Below are 18,066 nucleotides of genomic sequence, written 5' to 3'. Positions count from 1 at the left end.
CATGCATCCTCTGGTCCAACTACACTTCCTGTTACCCAGAAACATCTTGTACTGTCCTACCTCCCATAGCCTTGCTAAAGCTGGTCCTTCTGCTTACAATGTTCCTTTCTTCCTTCTTGTCCAAATCAATTATTTTACACACTCCAAGATCCAGCCTAAATGTCGCCTTCTCTATGACTCTTTCTTTTATTGTTGTACACTATAGTACTTTCTTTAAAAAAAAAAAGTTATTATTGATTTCAAAGAGGAAGGGAGAGGGAGAGAGACAGACAGAAACATCAATGATGAGAGCGAATCACTGATTGGCTGCCTCCTGCAAGCCCCCTACTGGGGATTGAGCCCGAAAACCGGGCATGTGCCCTGACCAGGAATTGAACTATGACCTCCTGGTTATGGGTTGACACTCAACCACTGAATCACACCATCTGGGTGAGTATCCTTCTTTTAAACGATGTCATTAGAGTCTTTCCTATCTGAACAACTCTGGTGGTATGTTTGCTTTTTAAGAAATGTTTAGCTCACAGTATTTGGGTCTTTTGGCTCTTACCGTGTAAAATGCTTGCTCTCTTCGTGAACCTCCATCTCTGAGCTTTTAAATTCATTTAATTCTTTTCTGATGGCAGCCTGTGGAGAAAAAGTGAAAATGTTTCAGCATTTTCTGTCTGCTATAGTATAGCAGTGGGATTTGCCATCTAGTCTCTATTGTACTTAACTTTGTGAGTCACTGTAACCCTCAGCAGGCAACCCAGAGGGAAGAAAGAAGCCAGGGCAACACATAGGGTGAAACACTGAGCCAATAACCACTGCCTTCCCTGACACCAATCATCTCATAATAAACTTATAATCTCAGTGAAATCAAAACACTTGGGGAGTTTAAAAGAGATACTATAACTTTTATAGTTTCCACGCATGTAAAAATGCTTTTCCTGTTTAAAAAGTGAAATATAGTAATTACTAAAATATGCTCCCAGACTCTCTCCAACCAACATAATCACCATTAAAAATATGTCTTATTTCCTTCCAGATTTCTGTATTGGGATGTAACAGGGACTTTCTTCCAGTTTTGGTGGTGGTGGTGGTATCATTAATATAAAGTTTTGTATTTTGTAGCTTCGATTACAAATTTAACATTATTATTAAAAATAGAAATTTTGTTTATGTTTTCCTTTCCAGTTAGTGTTTTGCATAAAGAGAGAAAGAGAGACAGACCTTGTCAGCAGGGGTCAGTTTGGTCCAAGGTTTGTCTGCTCGCCGGTCATAATCTTGAGCATCTGTTACCTCCACATATTCATTAAACCTCAGAATCTTCCTGGCAAGGAGTTCGGCCACAGTCGGCCTTTGACTTAGCTGAAAGAAATGGAGCCTCTTAGTTGACTAAGCCAAGTCAGGCATCAATCATGCATTCAAATTGCCTCTAATCCAGTGGTTCACCCTTTGCTGTACACTGGAGTCACATAGGGACCTTCAAACACCACTGATGCCTGGGTCCACCCCTAGAGATTCTGGGTATTGATACTGTGTGTTTTTTTAAATCCTCACCTGAGGATATTTTTCATTGATTTTTATTTTTATTTATTTATATTTTTTATTTTTAAATATATTTTATTGATTTTTCACAGAGAAGAAGGAAGAGGGACAGAGAGTTAGAAACATCAATGAGAGAGATCGATCAGCTGCCTCCTGCACGCCCCCCACTGGGGATGTGCCCACAACCAAGGTACATGCCCTTGACCAGAATCGAACCTGGGACCCTTGAGTCCGCAGGCCGACGCTCTATCCACTAAGCCAAACCGGTTCGGCATTTTTCATTGATTTTTAGAGAGAGTAGAAGGGAAGGTGTGAACCATCGATTGAGAGAAACATTGATGTGAGAGAGACACATTGACTGGTTGCCTCCCAAATGAGCCCTGACCAGGGCAGGGATCGACCTGCAACGTAGGTATATGGCCTTGACTGGAACTGAACCTGGGATCCTTCAGTCCATGGGCCGATGCTCTACACACTGAGCTAAACAGGATAGGATGAGAGGTTTTTAAAAAATATATATTTTTATTGATTCAGAGAGGAAGGGAGAGGGAGAGATAGATAATCACTGATCGGCTGCCTCCTGGGGATGAGTGGGTAACCTGGGCATGCCCCGACTGGGAATGGAACTGTGACCTTCTGGTTCATAGGTCAATGCTCAACCATTGAGCCACGCTGGCCGGGGGAGAGGTGTTTTTTTGTAAAGCTCCTGAATGCACAGCTAAGCTTGAAAACCACTGCTATAAACAAGTGTAAAGTATTACTAGTGCTTCTCAAACTTTAACATGCATACAAAACACTTGGGGGTCTGGTTAAAATGTGGATTCTGAATAAGCAGGTCTGGCAGGGCCTTAGATTCTCCATCTTTTACAAGGTCCTGGGTAATGCCAATGCTGTTGGTCCATGGGCCGTGTTTTGAGAAGCAAAAGGATTAGGGCTATAAACTCACATATAATACATTAGAAAGTGAATATATTTAATATGAAAACAATATCTAGTGGGTAATATTAAGGGTGAATTTCTTTTCAACATGAACGATGTCCAGGACAGCGGATTCTGCAACACATTATGATTTAAGATTGCACCATCAGGTGACCTGCACAATCTGAAGGCAGTGAGTCAGTCCAGCTGTGGCCTCTAGCTACCCTTATTCTATCAAAGATACTTCTTCTAATCTGGGGGAGGAAAGAAATGAGGAAGAAAATGTCTAGATCCCCTCATTCTCTTGTGGATTATTATGTTTAAGAAATATCTAGAGCACTCAGACCAAATCAGAATCTACAGGAGGCAATTACAAACCATTATGGTGAGAAGAAAAGGAAAACAGGTATTAATCCTAGAGCAGTGGTTCTCAACCTTCTGGCCCTTTAAATACAGTTCCTCATGTTGTGACCCAACCATAAAATTATTTTCGTTGCTACTTCATAACTGTAATGTTGCTACTGTTATGAATCGTAATGTAAATATCTGATATGCAGGATGGTCTTAGGCGACCCCTGTGAAAGGGTCGTTCGACCGCCAAAGGGGTAGCGACCTACAGGTTGAGAGCCGCTGGCCTAGAGCTTTAGAGCTAATAACACATGTCTGGTACAGAAAAGATTCTACCCTAACTGATCTGGAACCAAGGAAAAAATCCTAGTTAGTTTTTCATGCTTTTCAGATATCAATAAGGGTCAGTTCATTCTTTTCCATATTAGAAAATAGCCAGTTTGCCTTGCAGAATTGAATGTTACACAATCCTGTTACCATCTCTATACTTAAACAGGTTTTAGAATCTACATCAAAATCCCAGGTCTACCAAATAAAAGGTAAAATTTTATGCATGTACTGAGCACCTTCTTATGCCAGGCTTTCTTTAAATAGTAAAAGTGAAGGGGAAAAAAAGCTCTTGATAATGCTGTGTTTTCTATATTTGCATCACGTATTCTATTTTCATAGCAATCTATGGCAATTCAAGTCAAGTGATTTCTTTCCAATCAATAAGGTTATTCAAATATAAGACATGCACTCAGGAGACAGACAGAAACCGAACACTGGGCAATGTACCTTTCTAGTGAGCCGACGTTTAATCTCCCGTTTTTCTGCCTGACGATCAGCTTCGTTTTTAGCTACAGTTGATAGAAACAAAAAAGATTACTTCACAATGGCAACCTGCATATCAAGCTTTTCACTAATTATAGTGCAGGTATTTCTTACAGACTCCAAGTCAGAATAAAACATGAATTTTGGGGAGGCTAACCAAGACAATTTTATTGTCAACTGGTAGTCTAATACTCAAGAGCAAGGGTAGCAAACTATGGTACCAAGTCTGGGTAGTAGCCTATATTTTTACTGCCTGTGAGCTGAGATTGATTTTTACATATTTTTAAAAATATCTTTCCCCCCCACTGTGCTTTATTTTATTTTAAGGTTAACTTCTACCTCTGTGTTAAATATGTTTTTACTCGTTTTTAGAGAGAGGTAGGGAAAGAGAGAGAGAGAAACACTGATGAGAGAGAAACATCAATCAGCTGCCTCCTGCACACCCCCCACCGGGGATTGAGCTCGAAACTCAGGCATGTGCCGTGAGAATCGAACCAGTGACCTCTTGGTGCCTGGGTCGACACTCAACCACCGAGCCACACTGGCCGAGTTTTTTTCCCCACATTTTTAAGTGATTATATTTGAATGGTTTGATAAGTACCTAAATAATAGCTTCCTTTTATTTTGGCCTGCAAATCTGAAATTATTTACTCTGTGTCCTTTAAAAAAATCTTTGCATCCCTGGTCAGTGTGGCTCTTTTGGATGAGCCAACGAAAGGTTGCCTGTTTGAATCCTGGTCAGGTTGTGGGCTGGATCCCTGATAGGTGGCCATCAATGTTTCACTCTCACAGTGATGTTTCTCTCTCTCTTGCCCCCCGCCCCCTGCCTCTCTAAACATCGATAAAAAATCTTTAAAAAAAAAAAAAAGAATCTTAAAAAACAACAAAAACCCCTTTTCAGATTCTTGCTCAAAGGTAACCACTTAGAAGGGAGATCACACTAAGTTTTGTGTGATAGGTTTGTAAAGACTCCCACACTTTAAAATTTACTAAGTGATTTAGTTGCATATATCTGAATAGCGATGAGAACAAGGTCAAACTGAGCATGCCCACAAGTAACCCTATGAAGCCTAATCCTCTTTGGTGTGTGGAGGTTTTTAAGTCCAAATTTCACCCTATAATATGGAAAAATAAATCTGACCTAGATTAGAATGCTATTTCAGGAAGTTAATTATGTATGGGGGGAGGGGGAGATAAATACATGGTCCTATTTTGTGACTTTAGAGATATGAAAGTCTAAAGAGATGAAAGTGAAATAAGCCAGTCAATGAAGGAAAAATACCACATGATCTCACTCATTCATGGATAATAAAGACCATTACAAACTTTTGAACAATAATAGATACAGAGGCAGAGCTGCCTCAAACTGATTGTCAAACTGCAGTGGGAAGGCCAGAGAGGGTTGGGGGGCAGAAGGGAGGGGAGTAAGAGATCAACCGAAGGACTTGTATGCATGCATATAAGCATAACTAATGGACATAAGACACTGGGGGGTAAGGGAGGGCAGGGGATTTCCAAGGGCGGGGGCGGGGGGGGGGGGGGGGAAGGACACATATGTAATACCGTTTGTAATACTTATTATAATATTTTTTTTTAAAGAATAAAAAAAAAAAAATAAAAAATAAAGAGATGAAAAAGGCAGCGAGTCTGCTGCCCTTGGAGTTGCTTTGGGCCCTAGCCCTTAGATTCCACTAGGAGTAGGAAGGCCCCTCCAACGGCACAGCCACTATTTTGCTTCCTTGAAGAAAGGGAAAAGTTGGGCAGCGTCTACCACACACCGTGAAATCCTCCCAAGTGCCCAAGGCAGTCAGTCTCAAGATACTGAGAACATTAAAATTTTCTGTAGCATCCCAGTTCACTGAGCAATACTATTATGTTATCTTGGAAAGAAAGTTTGGGGAACTCTGTTCCTTCAGGGGAAAGCTATGAAAAGTCCTTCCTTGGTGGGAACACTCTCTCCTTGGCCCTTGCAGAAAATGCTTCTCTTCTCTGTTATATATATTAAAGTGGGAAATATATACAGAAAATCTATACAACTTTATTTTTATAACTGGACTCACGTTGTAGTATATTTCGTTGTTCAAGTTCTTCTGGTGTTGGTCTTTGACTCAGTCGTCTAAAAAGAGATAAATAAGAATATTATCTATGTTAAACCTCTCAATCCTATTTATAAAGACCTGTTTTGGTCTTAGTTTATATTAATCCTTACACCGGCAAGAAATCAATAAAATCTCAAACTGTTTTGATATTTCATTTGTTTATCTGATTCACTGTTTATGAAACAAGTTTCACATTGAAAGTGTCCATACAGATGTTACAACATTAAAAGGAATTGTATGTATAAACAGGAGGACAGAATTCTAGTTCTAGCTCTGACATCAACAAGTCCTAACACTATGAAAAAGCTCAGTCAGACTCTGAATGTACTCATCTGTAAAATGAATGTTTGGACTGGACTGGTGGCTCCCAAACAGATTTGCTCCTTCAGCAAATCTGTTAATAACACAGATTCTCCAGGCATATTAAAAATTTTGATTCAGGAAACCAGGATAAGGACTGAGATTTTAAAATAAGGTCCTCTCTATCAAATATTTTATGAAGTTTCTCATCACCCACAGTTCTGAGATGTTACCAAAGATGTATCATTTTTGGAATCAGAAAATTATTCATTTATTACCATCTATCTATATATAAAATCCTAATATGCAAATAGACCAAACGGCAAACAACCGAACAGCCGGTGGCTATGATGTGTGCTGACCACCTGGGGGAGCGCGTGGAACATGGTGGGCGTTGGCTGCAGTGCGATGGTGGAGCAGGTGAGCGGGGGAGCCAGACCAAGGTGGGGTGCCCGTTGCTGTCATGGGGGCGAGCCTGTGGTGGTCATTGAAAATTCTTTGCTCCCGCATGCCGTGGTCCTGCCAGGCACTTGCACCCACTGCCAGTGCTGGAGCCGCCACTCACACTTGCTGCCAGTGCTTGGCCCCGGTCTCAATGGCTTGGTGCCATCAGCAGGTGCGAGCAGCAGCTGCCAGCCCCGATCGTCCCTGAGGGCTTCTCCACCTCCCCCTGCTCCTGCTGCTGGGCTGGCCCCAATCTCTCTGCTCTGTCAGTGCATGGGAGTGGCGACGGCGGCAGGAGCGGGGCTGCCAGCAGACAGGAGACCAGGGGCCACAGTGGGAGGGGCCGGGCGGGGGTGCCAAGACCCGCCCCTGTGTGCCCACCACAGCCTCTTGGCCCACAGTTCCTTTCAAGGTGCACAAATTCATGCACTGGGCTCCTAGTTAACTTATAATTCTCAGACAGTCTTTGAACTACATGCTAATAACTATTTTTTTTAAAGTATTTTTATTGATTTCAGAGAGGAAGGGAGAGGAAGAGAGAGATAGAAACATCAATGATGAGAGAGAATCATTGATCGGCTGCCTCCTGCACATTGGGGAATCAAGCCTGCAACCAGGCATATACCCTGACTGGGAACTGAACCATGACCTCCTGGTTCCTAGGTCAACACTCAACCACTAAGCCACGAAGCTGGGCAAAGATCCCCATTTTAAACTAATTCCTAATTTTGATGGTCTCTTGGTGACAATCAGAGGGCCACAGTTTTGCATTAAGAGTGCCATCCTGGCCAACAGCACAACAGGTGTGTAAGATAGGAGAGGAGAATATGTTTTAGTTAATGAACATCCTTAATTACTTTGTAAGCAATGTGTCACCAGTTCCATCTCCTTTTCCTCATTCTATCAAGAGATACATATGAGTTGGGAAAATACCTGTCTATATACCTGGACTCTAATGTGTATTATATGTGCAGGTAATTGGCCTGCATTCAGTTTCTCTATGCTTTGGGTTCCAGCTGACTTGAAAAATATAGTAACATAATGAAAAAATATGTATACTAACACTTTGAAAGGAGGCAGTTACATGGAACATGTGTAATAGATATAATAAAAAATGTGGGTGTGCTCTTTAATTGGGCTGACATCTCATGCTTGAGCAACTGAATAAATGACAGAGGAGTCTCGCTATTCTGGGAACCACTTGAATTCTCTAAAACTTAAAACAACAACAAAACGTATCTTATGGTTTAATTGCCAAGTTCTTAGAGAATACTCAACTGGGCACAATAGGGTTTTTTTGTTTGTTTGTTTGTTTTTAGAATATATTTTTATTGATTTCAGAGAGAGGAAAGGAGGAGAGAGAGAGATAAAAACACCAATGATGAGAGAGAATCATCGATCAGCTGCCTCCCGCACACCCCACACTGGGGACTGAGCCCGAATCCAGGCATGTGCTCTGACCAGGAATCTAACCGTGACCTCCTGGTTCATAGGTCGAAGCTCAACCACTGAGCCATGCCAGCCAGGCCACAATAGGTATTTTAAAAATATTATACTATTTCTAAAATTAAAAAAACAAAACAAAACAGTAACAAAAAGATAAATGAAGCTTCACCACAAAATAAGTCTCCAACATACATACTGTCCTAATCAAATCAAATCAAATCAAATCAATGTATTCAGTGGGCCTACCGGATCAGTGTGTTCCCAATCTGGTGCCGTATTTCATTCCACTCCTCTTTGCTTTTGCGAGGCCAAGAATTCAAGTTCAACTCTGGTTCACTGGGTCTGTGATTCAACTTCATTGCCAGTGTGTCTTTCCTCTTCACTTTGTTGGCCAGAGCACCTTTGCACAATAAAAGAAAATGTTGAAGCTTAAGGCTCAACCTCACCTGCTTGAGCTTCAGGCAAGAGTCTGAACAAATAATATCCTATCTCCCAGCTTCCTACGGTGGCCTCCAATCGTCCAGCTAACAAAGAGGTGGGGGTAAAGCTAAGAAGACATCTAAAAATCTCAGCCAGATGGCCTCAGATGGGCTAAAGATATTTTCTCCCTTCTACCAGTCCTCTATACTTTCATCCCTAATAAGAATTGCTATTGGAGACAATCTAAGCATGGGACAGCCCTCTGAATTATAACAAAAAGTATTCACACTAACACACCTAATAAAATTCCTATCTTAAGGCTGTTCTCTCACTTTCAGGATTCCATTATTAAAAACAGATAAAAAACTGAAGGACGCAATCTACTGGGCTCCCGCTCACCGGCTTGTTGTAACAATGGCAATATCAGAGACAAGAGTTCCTCATAAGCCAACATCAGGTAGTCAGGTGACTCATGGGAGAAGGTGCCTGTTTCCACTAATTTTTCACTTGCTAAGACCAGCCAGTAGCTTTAACTATAAAAGAATTTTCTCTTTTGCTTTCCCTCCTTTTCTTACTGTTCTGGCTTTCATCTTCATCCTCTTCGTCTCGGTACTGAATGGGACCTTCTGAGTCTGAGTCGCTCTCCTTCTCTTCCTCTTCCTCCTGCAGACACTGCGGGAGTTTAGGAGTGACTGAGGTAGGAGGCGTATCTTCACTGAATGCAGATGGGTGGGTTTGCTCCTCTTCTTCATCATCTGGACTAAAAAATTAACATAATTACATAACCTTTCAGAAAGGTTAAGGAACATACAATACAAGCTAGTAAGTAAGAGGTAGAGCTGGGATTTGAACCCAGAGCTAGCTTACGCCAAAATCCATGCTCTTAAGCACCATGTATCAAAAAATACAGGGGTTTCAATTTTCAAGTATAACAGTTTATAATTTTTATATCATCATGAAATTGTCTGCTATGGAAACCATGTTATAGAAATCAGCAGGGTAAACAAAGTTCAAATTCTAGAACATGTCTTATTTGTGGAGTATTCTTTTTACTTTAAATTTATTCACATTTTCTTTTTATAAGTTAATTTTTTCCAAGAAGGGCTAACTAAAAAAGGAAAGTCAAGGAGAGGAAACAAGAGGCAAGCTTTTAAGGCACTCACACTTTCAGCATTTCAATAGTGATGGGGAGTGACCTGGTACGACCCAGAGTATTGCCGTCCTCGGAAAAGTTGTCACTGTTCTCGAAGAGCAACGAATGAGCTCTGTGAGAGCCCTCCAAGGAGGAAGAGATGGGAAGTGGGCTGGTCAGGGCCTGTTGGATTCGGATATGCAGTGGGAGTGCGGGCAGCCTAGAGGGTACATGGGGCTCCCCAAAGCTGTGGTCCAACATCCTCTTGGGTACTTCCTTCTTCTGGTCTTCCTGCTGGGAAACCTCCTGGGGTAGGTCTAAAGAAGGTGCAAACTCAGTTTCTGGCACAACTTGAAAAGTCTTAGCAGGGAGTGGCGGGGTCCGTGGGGGCTCTGGCGGTATATGAGTGGGCAGTGGGGGGGATGGAGAGGGAGGTGGGATAAGCAGCAGCGGTTCGGAGCCCACAGAGCATGTGCTCTTCTCTCTTTGATCACTTGGTGCTTTTGTGGTGGTGGCGGCGGCGGCAGACTCTGAGGTGGGTACCAAGGTTGATGGAATGCCTCTCTTCGGTGGTAAGGGTGGGGATGGTTTAGATAATGTTCCACTGTTTACTGCCGGAAAAAGAGAGAGCAACATCTCACTATAAGATGGCTTTACAATGCTTTGAAGGGCCAGCCCAGGGCATAGAATTAGAGCTGAGCTGTCTTAACCTTTCAGGCAAAAAATTACATGTCATGCCTTTGCCATTCCCTAGATACCTCATTCTAAAACAAAATTACCCTTCAATATCTATGAGACCTTATAAATGTATAGAGGTATAGGAAGACCACTATCCTAATACTCTGATAAGAAAGTTTTACCAAAAAGAAACAAAAACAAATAAATGTTTTAGTTTTTTAAAAAGAAACTGATGAGAGAGAGAGAGAGAGAGAGAGAGAGAGAGAGAGAGAAAGGGAGATATCAACTTATGATCAAACCCACAACCTGGGTATGTGCCCTAACTGGAAATTGAACCCACCACTTGGTGTATGAAATGATGCTCCAACCAACTGAGCCACACAGGCCAGGGTGGTAATCTGATGTTTTAATGTAATTTATCATAAGTGTGTGTGTGTGTGTGTGTGTGTGTGTGTGTGTGTGTGTGTGTGTATATATATATATATATTTTTTTTTTTTATTGATTTCAGAAAAAAAGGGAGAGGGAGAGATAGAAACATCAACGATAAGAGAGAATCACTGATCAGCTGCCTCCCGCACAGCCCCCACCAGGGATCGAGCCTAGAACCTGGGCACGTGCCAGATCAGGAATCAAACCATGATTGAATCAATACTCAACCACTGAGGTACCTCGGCCCGGCTCATCGTAAGTATATTTTTAAAAGGACTTTCAGAAAAATAGCGCATACACATTAAAAAAAGGATTCAGCCCTAGCCAGTTTGGCTCAGTGGTCAGAGAGTCAGCCCTCAGACTGAAGGGTCATGGGTTTGATTCTAGTCAAGGGGACGTACCTTGGTTGTAGGCTCCATTCTGGGCCCTGGTTAAGGTGCATGCGAGAGGCAACCAATTGATGTCTCTCTCTCACATTGATGTTTCTCTCTCCCTCCCCCTCCCTTCCATTCCCTCTTAAAAAAAAAAAATCAATGGGAAAAGTATCCTCGGCCCTGGCTGGTCTGGCTCAGTGGATAGAGCGTCGGCCTGTGGACTGAAGGGTCCTGGGCTTGATTCCAGTCAAGGGCACGTGCCTGGGTTTCGGGCTCGATCCCCAGTGTGGGGTGTGCAGGGGGCAGCTGATCAATGATTCTCTCTCATCATTGATGTTTCTACTGGTATCTCTCTCTCCCTTTCCCTTCCTCTCTGAAATCAATAAAAAAATAAATTAAAAAAAAAGTATCCTCGGGTGAGGATTAACAACAAAGAGGATTAAGCCCTGGCCGGTTTGGCTCAGTGGATAGAGCATCAGCCTGTGGACTGAAGGGTCCCGGGTTTGATACCAGTCAAGGGCATATGCCTGGGTTGTGGGCTCCATCCCCGGTAGGTGGCATGCAGGAGGCAGTCTGTCAATGATTCTCTCTCATCTTTGATGTTTCTCTCTCTCCCTCTCCTTCCTCTCTGAAATCAATAAAAATGAATTTTTTTTAAAAAAAGGATTAAAAAAAATGTAAATCTTAAGATCAATGAAAGAGATACTTTTGGGTAGACTGGGCTATTGCTGCCTCTCTAAAAAACAGCAGTTGCTTACCCTGAAAAGAGTATACTACTGGTTTAGAGCAGTGGTTCTGGTCCCTGTATATGCAGCATCAGCATCACCTGGGAACTTCATAGAAATGCAAATTCTCAGGCCCTATTCCAGACTTACTGAACCAGAAACTTTAAGTGCAGGGCCCAGCAATCTGTATTTTAACAACCTCTCCAGGCGACTGTGATGAGAACACCTGCCTAGACAACCATTTGCGAACATAGGTGTATAGAACAGGTCTGTACTCAAGAGTTGAAAAACCTATGTTTGATTTCTATCTTTCACTAACTGCAACCTTGAATGAGTCACAATTTCTTCTTGTTCTGCTTGCCCTAATTATGTAATAGATAAAATCAATTTCCTACTTCACAAGGAGATTTTGAAAATAAGTATATGAAAGCTTCTCAAATTCCTCAGAGATAAGTCAATCTAAGGTGGTGATAACATGATAATAATAATAACCTTCATCCTGTTTTTATCAAGCTACTCCAGCTTGTCATACAATAAATTCTAAGCCTGTTTTTCAAGGTTCTAGTCACCCCACACAACTTGATGGTTATTAGCCATTTAACAAGCATATATATTTTTTAAATCCTCACCTGAGGACATGATTGGAGAGAGGAAGGGAGGGAAGGACGGAGGAAGGGAGGGAAGGAGGGAGGAAAGGAGGGAGGGAGGGAGAGGGAGAAACACTGATTGGCTACCTTCTGCATGTGCCCCAACCAGGGATCGAACCTACATCCCAGGTACGTGCCCTGACCGGGAATCGAACCTGCAATCTTTCTGTGCACAGGACGACGAGACACTCCAGCGGACATACTTTTTACTCCTCCAATCATTAACAAAAACTTTAAGCAGTACTAAGCCTAGTATCATTTTTCCTGAAAAACTATCTTCCTTTCTCTCCTCCCTTTCTTGAAAATTCCTCTAAGAAGGTATGCATTTATATAAAGAAAATAGGCCTAAAAAGGATTTAGGGTAAATATAAAAAATTTACTAAAACCAATTATCCTCCCTTTCTCTCTTCCACCACTGATTTTACTAAGAGTAGCATTTTTAACTCTCAAGATAAAACATGATTTTATCAGAACAATTTAAATAGTATCTTTTGCAGTTCCCCTTGAAGACATTATGCCAGATTCTGAACCACAAGTTACACTGGCATCTATACAATCATCTTCTCATCTACTGGGCTTATGCTGGAGGAACGCACTAGCAGTTTAAAGTAGGTTAAAATAAATCTTTTCTTCGTGCTGGTCAAACCTGTTGTGATCTTCACATGCCCAGTCCCCCAACTATAGATAGTATTCCAGAAACAGTTTTAGGAAAATAGATATGAATCCCCCACACCTGAACCTCATTTTAGTGGTTTCTGACTTCAGAAGCCTGTTGCCACTCATAGTCACCTGCCTCATTTTCAAGACTTTTCTATAGAGTGCATTCAAAGGGACAAGATATGGAAACTCCCTCACAGACCAAATCAATATGGGATCAGCTATCCTATAAAATAACCATCTAAAACCCAACCCAAAATGGCAACCTAAAGACTTACTTACCAATGACAGGGTTGCTATTTCTGTGAGTTGGTTTAGGGGGAGGAACAGGGGGCTGCTTGGCAGGGAGGCTGGGGGTAGCAGTAGTGTTAGTGCTGACAGGAGCAGCAGGAAAAGTCCTGGGTGCTGGGGTAGGGGGCACAGAGGCATTAATAACAGTTTTTGGTAGGTTTGTGGCGGCAGCAGTGGCAGCAGGTGCTGTGGTGGGGGCGGCGGTAGAAGTGGAGGAGATGGACCTTGCTGTGCTGCCAGAGCAAGTGGCATCCTTTGCTTGCCCTTCGTTTGCTTCATGAGAAGAGGACAATGGTCTTTTAGGGGGAAGTAAAGGCTGTTTGGGTGCATTCTCAGGAACGAACTCTGCTTCAGAATTAGGCCGGCTTCCAGTTGAGCCTGTGTAATAACAGATATGATTTAAAAGGAGAGCGTAACAAGACAGACTCAAAAAGCTAACAATTTATAATCAACTTCACCCATTACTTAATTTATAGATGAATTGACAGGCAAGTTTCCCAACCTCAAAATACTTAAGGTAGATGATACTTTTTAAATCAGTAAGTGAGACTTATTATCGTAGTGATTTGTCATACAAGAGCCAGGAGGAGGCTCATTTGATAGAATACCTTGGGTGGAGGAAGAAAAATGTGTACCTTAAAAATGTCCTACAGTTATCTGATATTTAACATCCTCCATCCTTGAGAATCACAAATATAGATACTTTGTGAATAAAAGAATGAGAAGGGGGAAATTCTACTTAAAGTTACAACTAGTTGGAGAATTGCTAGAGAGAATTCCCTCTGGGTTTTATTTCTCCCCTTGCTCTTGCAAACCCTTGAGGTAAATGAGAATGACCCATGGCTCTTTTAAAAAAATGTTTAAATTGATTTTTACAGAGAGAGGAAGGGAGAAGGAGAGATAAAGAGAAACATCGATGTACTGCCTCTACTGGGGATTGAGCCCGCTACCTGGGCATGTGCCCTGACCAGGAATTGAACCAGTGAGCGACCTTTTGGTTCATGGGTCGACACTCAACCACTGACATACTGGCCAGTCTCTCTCTCTCTCTCTCTCTCTCTCTCTCAAAATCCATGGCTCTTAAACTAAAAAATCCAGTTTCTTACCTAGTTGCTTCTTTGGGTCCTCTTCTGGAACAGGTTTTCCAAGACTTGCTTTTCTTTCTGGCTCTTCCTCTACTGGGACTGGACTAGAAGATCTGGCATCCCCAATGGGGGTGGTGTGGCCATTCTTTAACATGGCATGGTTCAACTTCCCTGGATCCTCACCATCTGCAAGGTCCAAACGGAAAGGGCAAACTGATGAAACTGGCATGGTCATCTTCTCCCATTTCCTCCTCTTCCTTTTAGTTTATCATTTAGATCTAGGTTGTTATTATTATTACTAAAGGCCCGGTGCATGAAATTCGTGCACGGGGGCGGGTGTCCGTCAGCCTGACCTGCACCGTCTCCAATCCGGGACCCTCTGCCTGCCTGCCTGATAGCCCCTAACTGCTCCCCTGATGGCCTGATCGCCCCTAATTGCTCTCCTCTGCCTGCCTGATCTCCCCTAACCGCCTCTGCCTGCCTGCCTGATCACCCATAACTGCTCCCCTGCCGGCCCTGATCGCCCCTAACTGCTCTACCCTGCAGGCCTGATAGCCCCTAACCGCCTCTGCCTCGGCCCCTGCCACCATGGCTTTGTCCAGAAGGACATCCGGAAGATGTCTGGTCTATCTGGTCTAATTAGCATATTACCCTTTTATTAGTATAGATTTTTATTATTATTTGGATCCTTATAGTAGTGGAAATTAAGTAATTCCTTTTTAAAATAGACATTTGATTGCCTATTATGTGCCAGCTGCATTGCTATATGAATAAGACAGATTTATTATACATATAATTACAGTATTGAACATTAAGAGCTATAATGGATGAAGTGGTAGGAATAAAGAAGAAATAATGATCCTGTGGTGGGAGTGGGGTTAGGAAAGCTTCAAGAAAGTGATAGCTAAACTTGGTCTTAAAGGAAGGATAGGAATCTACTAGACTGATAATGAGATAGATTCTTTAATGTATCTAGGAAGAAGGAACAGCATGTAGAAAGATGTGAAATTATTTGACATTTTTGGGAACTGGCAACTAGTTAAGTCTGGCAGTAGAATAGATGCATATAAGGAAAAGTTATGTATAGGACTGGAGAGGCAAGCAAGAGCCAGGCTATGAAAGATACCAAACATCATGTAAAAGAGCCCGGACTGACTCCTGTAGGTAACAGGAAGCTAATGAATTAAAGTAGGAGAGAGATCTGATCTGACCTACCTTTTAGAAGGTTAACTCAGAGCTGTGAGGAGAATGGATTGCACAGTGATTGAACAGGAAAACAATTAATGAGCTACTGTTAGAATATATAGGTGAGAAGGAGCAGAGGGTGCCTGTGTGTATTATGGGTCAAGAGCAAGGGGTAGAACTGACAGATGTATCAGAGGTAAATATGAAATACAAACTAAACTGCAGGAATCATCACTAGGCTGAAGGCTTTGGGATGACCACTCATCACTATGAAAATTGTAGGTAAGATTCCTTCACGGAGCAATTAGACAAACATTCCCAGCTACTGCTAAGGCTTTTCTATACTCCTTTGGAGGAGCAAACTAAAAAAAAACCCCAAAACGCCACACCTGAGGTTGGAGACTAAAAACTCTGCTCAGCTGCTAGTGTGCTGACTGGAACTAGATGCTTTCTAGATGGTGCCGTTTATTAGACAGTGTTATTCTTCATGCAGGCTAAATAAGAGGTGGAGTTTGGGCTAAAAGTAGTGAAGAGACTAAGGCAAATGAGCCCCAAATAAAAATGTACTTCTAAAGCTGAGATTCTCACAACTACTTTATTTTTTAAAAAATGGGGAGGGGCAAGAGCACAATTATGCAAATGTAGTAAGTTACTACTTATGTTAATTCAGACCAGCGTTAACAAAAACAGGTCTTTCTGGACTATAGAGCAATGAATCATTTCAGTACCAACATAGACTGCTACTTTTGAAAGTAATATAGTGACAGGCTAAGACACATTATTAATTGGTTTCTACTCAGCACATATTAGTAAAATATATGTAAAAGCAATCAGTTCTCTCCCAAGTTACTTAATCAGGATTGCCTACTTTTAAGTAAAATTTCTTATATTTAGGGTTTCTGCAACGCTAGCAGAATGAAGCAGAAGTAGTGTTTGGCTTTAATGCCTCTGAATGGCCTCCCTCTCAGAAAATCTATTAAGTATTTTAAAATATAGTCAAGTCAAAACCATAATCAAGCCAAATGCCATATTCAAGTATGAAAAGAACTTTAAGGTTCAAACACTGCTTTGGGGCTAAACTGGCTATATGTCAGGCTCTGAGGTCCATCTCTGAGTTTCTTCTTACAGAATAAAGCTTAGGTCAGTTTTGTGATTGGCATAATGGCATCATGTCCAATGGCTGCAATTCATTCATCAATTGGGCCTTTGAGCTCCTAGGCAAAAACAACTTTGAACCAGAGCCAATAGGAAGCAGAGGGAAAAAGAGACTGAATGAAGGTGAAAACCTGGCTGATGTAGATCAGTGGTTAGAGTGTCGCCCCCACACACTGAAGGGTCTTGGGTTTGATTCCCAGTTCCAAGGGAGGCAACCAATCAATGTGTCTCTCTTCTATCAATGTTTTGATTTCTCTCTCTCTCTCTCTCTCTCTCTCTCTCCTCTCCCTCTCCTTCTCCCTTTCCCCCTTCCACTCTCTAAAACTCAATGGGGCCCTGGCTGGTTTGGCTCAGTGGATAGAGCATCGGCCTGAGGACTGAGGGTTCTTGGGTTCAGTTCCGGTCAAGGGCACATGCCTGGGTTGCAGGCTTGATCCCCAGTAGGGGGTGTGCAGGAGGCAGCTGATCAATGATTCTCTTTCATCATTGATGTTTCTGTCTCTCCTCCTCTCCCTTCTTCTCTGAAATGAATAAAAATATATTAAAAAAAAAAAAAAAACTCAATGGGAAAAGTATCCTTGGGTGAGGATTAACAAAAAACAAACAATAAAAATAAGAAAGAAGTAATGTACAGGGTTTTGTGGTGAGTGAGCAAGAAAGGTGAGATGCATGGAGTGAGGAATGGCTGTTATAAAAAAAACAAGGGCCAAAGGTGCTGCAACTGAGGGGTTAGAATTTTAGTTAAACACCTACAGACCTGGAAGATTTTGTGTCCTACTGTAAAAACAAGCAGATGCATGATAAAACAAAAACTACATGTGCTCATAACTAACCATGTAGAAAATTCATAAAAATAGAAAGAAAAAAAATTATTCCCATCTCATCACCCAGAGGTAACCAATGCTAATAGTATTTTTCCTTCAAGCTTCTTTCCTCTGCTTACTTTTTAAAAAAATATATTTTTATTGATTTTAGAGAGGAAGGGAGAGGGAGAGAGAGAGAGACAGAAACATCAAGGATGAGAGAGAATCATTGATTGGCTGCCTTCCACATGCCCCACACTGAGGATTGAGCCCACAACCCAGGCATGTACCCCGACTGGGATTCGAACCATGACCTCCTGGTTTATAGGTTGATGCTCAATCACTGAGCCATACCAACTGGGCCTCTGCTTACTTTTTATAAGGTTGAAATAATAAATCTTCAATATACACAATTTAATTAAATTGTGTGAATAAGCAATACATTCACACAGTTCAAAACCTAAAAAGTATAATATGCCATCAGTTTGGCTCCTTTCTCCTATTTATCCAAAGGATATGGTATATTTTAAAAACTTGGTTTTCAGATTTTTGTCTCATAAAAAGTACCTCTAATGAAGAGAAATAAAAT

General features: G+C 41.8%; 1 protein-coding gene across 6 annotated transcripts in view; it reads right to left on the bottom strand.

Moving 5' to 3' along the window:
- Nucleotides 1-18,066, bottom strand: part of PHACTR4 (phosphatase and actin regulator 4) — a 75,415-nt gene that overhangs the window by 3,044 nt on the left and 54,305 nt on the right. For all 6 annotated transcript variants that reach the window (XM_070404512.1, XM_070404509.1, XM_070404510.1 and 3 more), the window contains 9 exons: nucleotides 14,356-14,520; nucleotides 13,241-13,627; nucleotides 9,479-10,058; nucleotides 8,891-9,075; nucleotides 8,142-8,295; nucleotides 5,667-5,722; nucleotides 3,571-3,632; nucleotides 1,210-1,347; nucleotides 548-624 (listed from right to left, as the gene is read on the bottom strand). In XM_070404512.1, the coding sequence (XP_070260613.1) occupies nucleotides 548-624; nucleotides 1,210-1,347; nucleotides 3,571-3,632; nucleotides 5,667-5,722; nucleotides 8,142-8,295; nucleotides 8,891-9,075; nucleotides 9,479-10,058; nucleotides 13,241-13,627; nucleotides 14,356-14,520 (1,804 nt within the window). The remainder of the gene's footprint in view (nucleotides 1-547; nucleotides 625-1,209; nucleotides 1,348-3,570; nucleotides 3,633-5,666; nucleotides 5,723-8,141; nucleotides 8,296-8,890; nucleotides 9,076-9,478; nucleotides 10,059-13,240; nucleotides 13,628-14,355; nucleotides 14,521-18,066) is intronic.

Source organism: Myotis yumanensis, unplaced genomic scaffold (genome assembly GCF_028538775.1).
Source record: "Myotis yumanensis isolate MYYU_CA2020_CCGP unplaced genomic scaffold, mMyoYum1.0.hap1 SCAF_2, whole genome shotgun sequence".
Classification (NCBI taxonomy): domain Eukaryota; kingdom Metazoa; phylum Chordata; class Mammalia; order Chiroptera; family Vespertilionidae; genus Myotis; species Myotis yumanensis.
The sequence above is the reverse complement of the archived record's forward strand: the minus strand, read 5'-3'. Positions and strand labels throughout refer to the sequence as shown.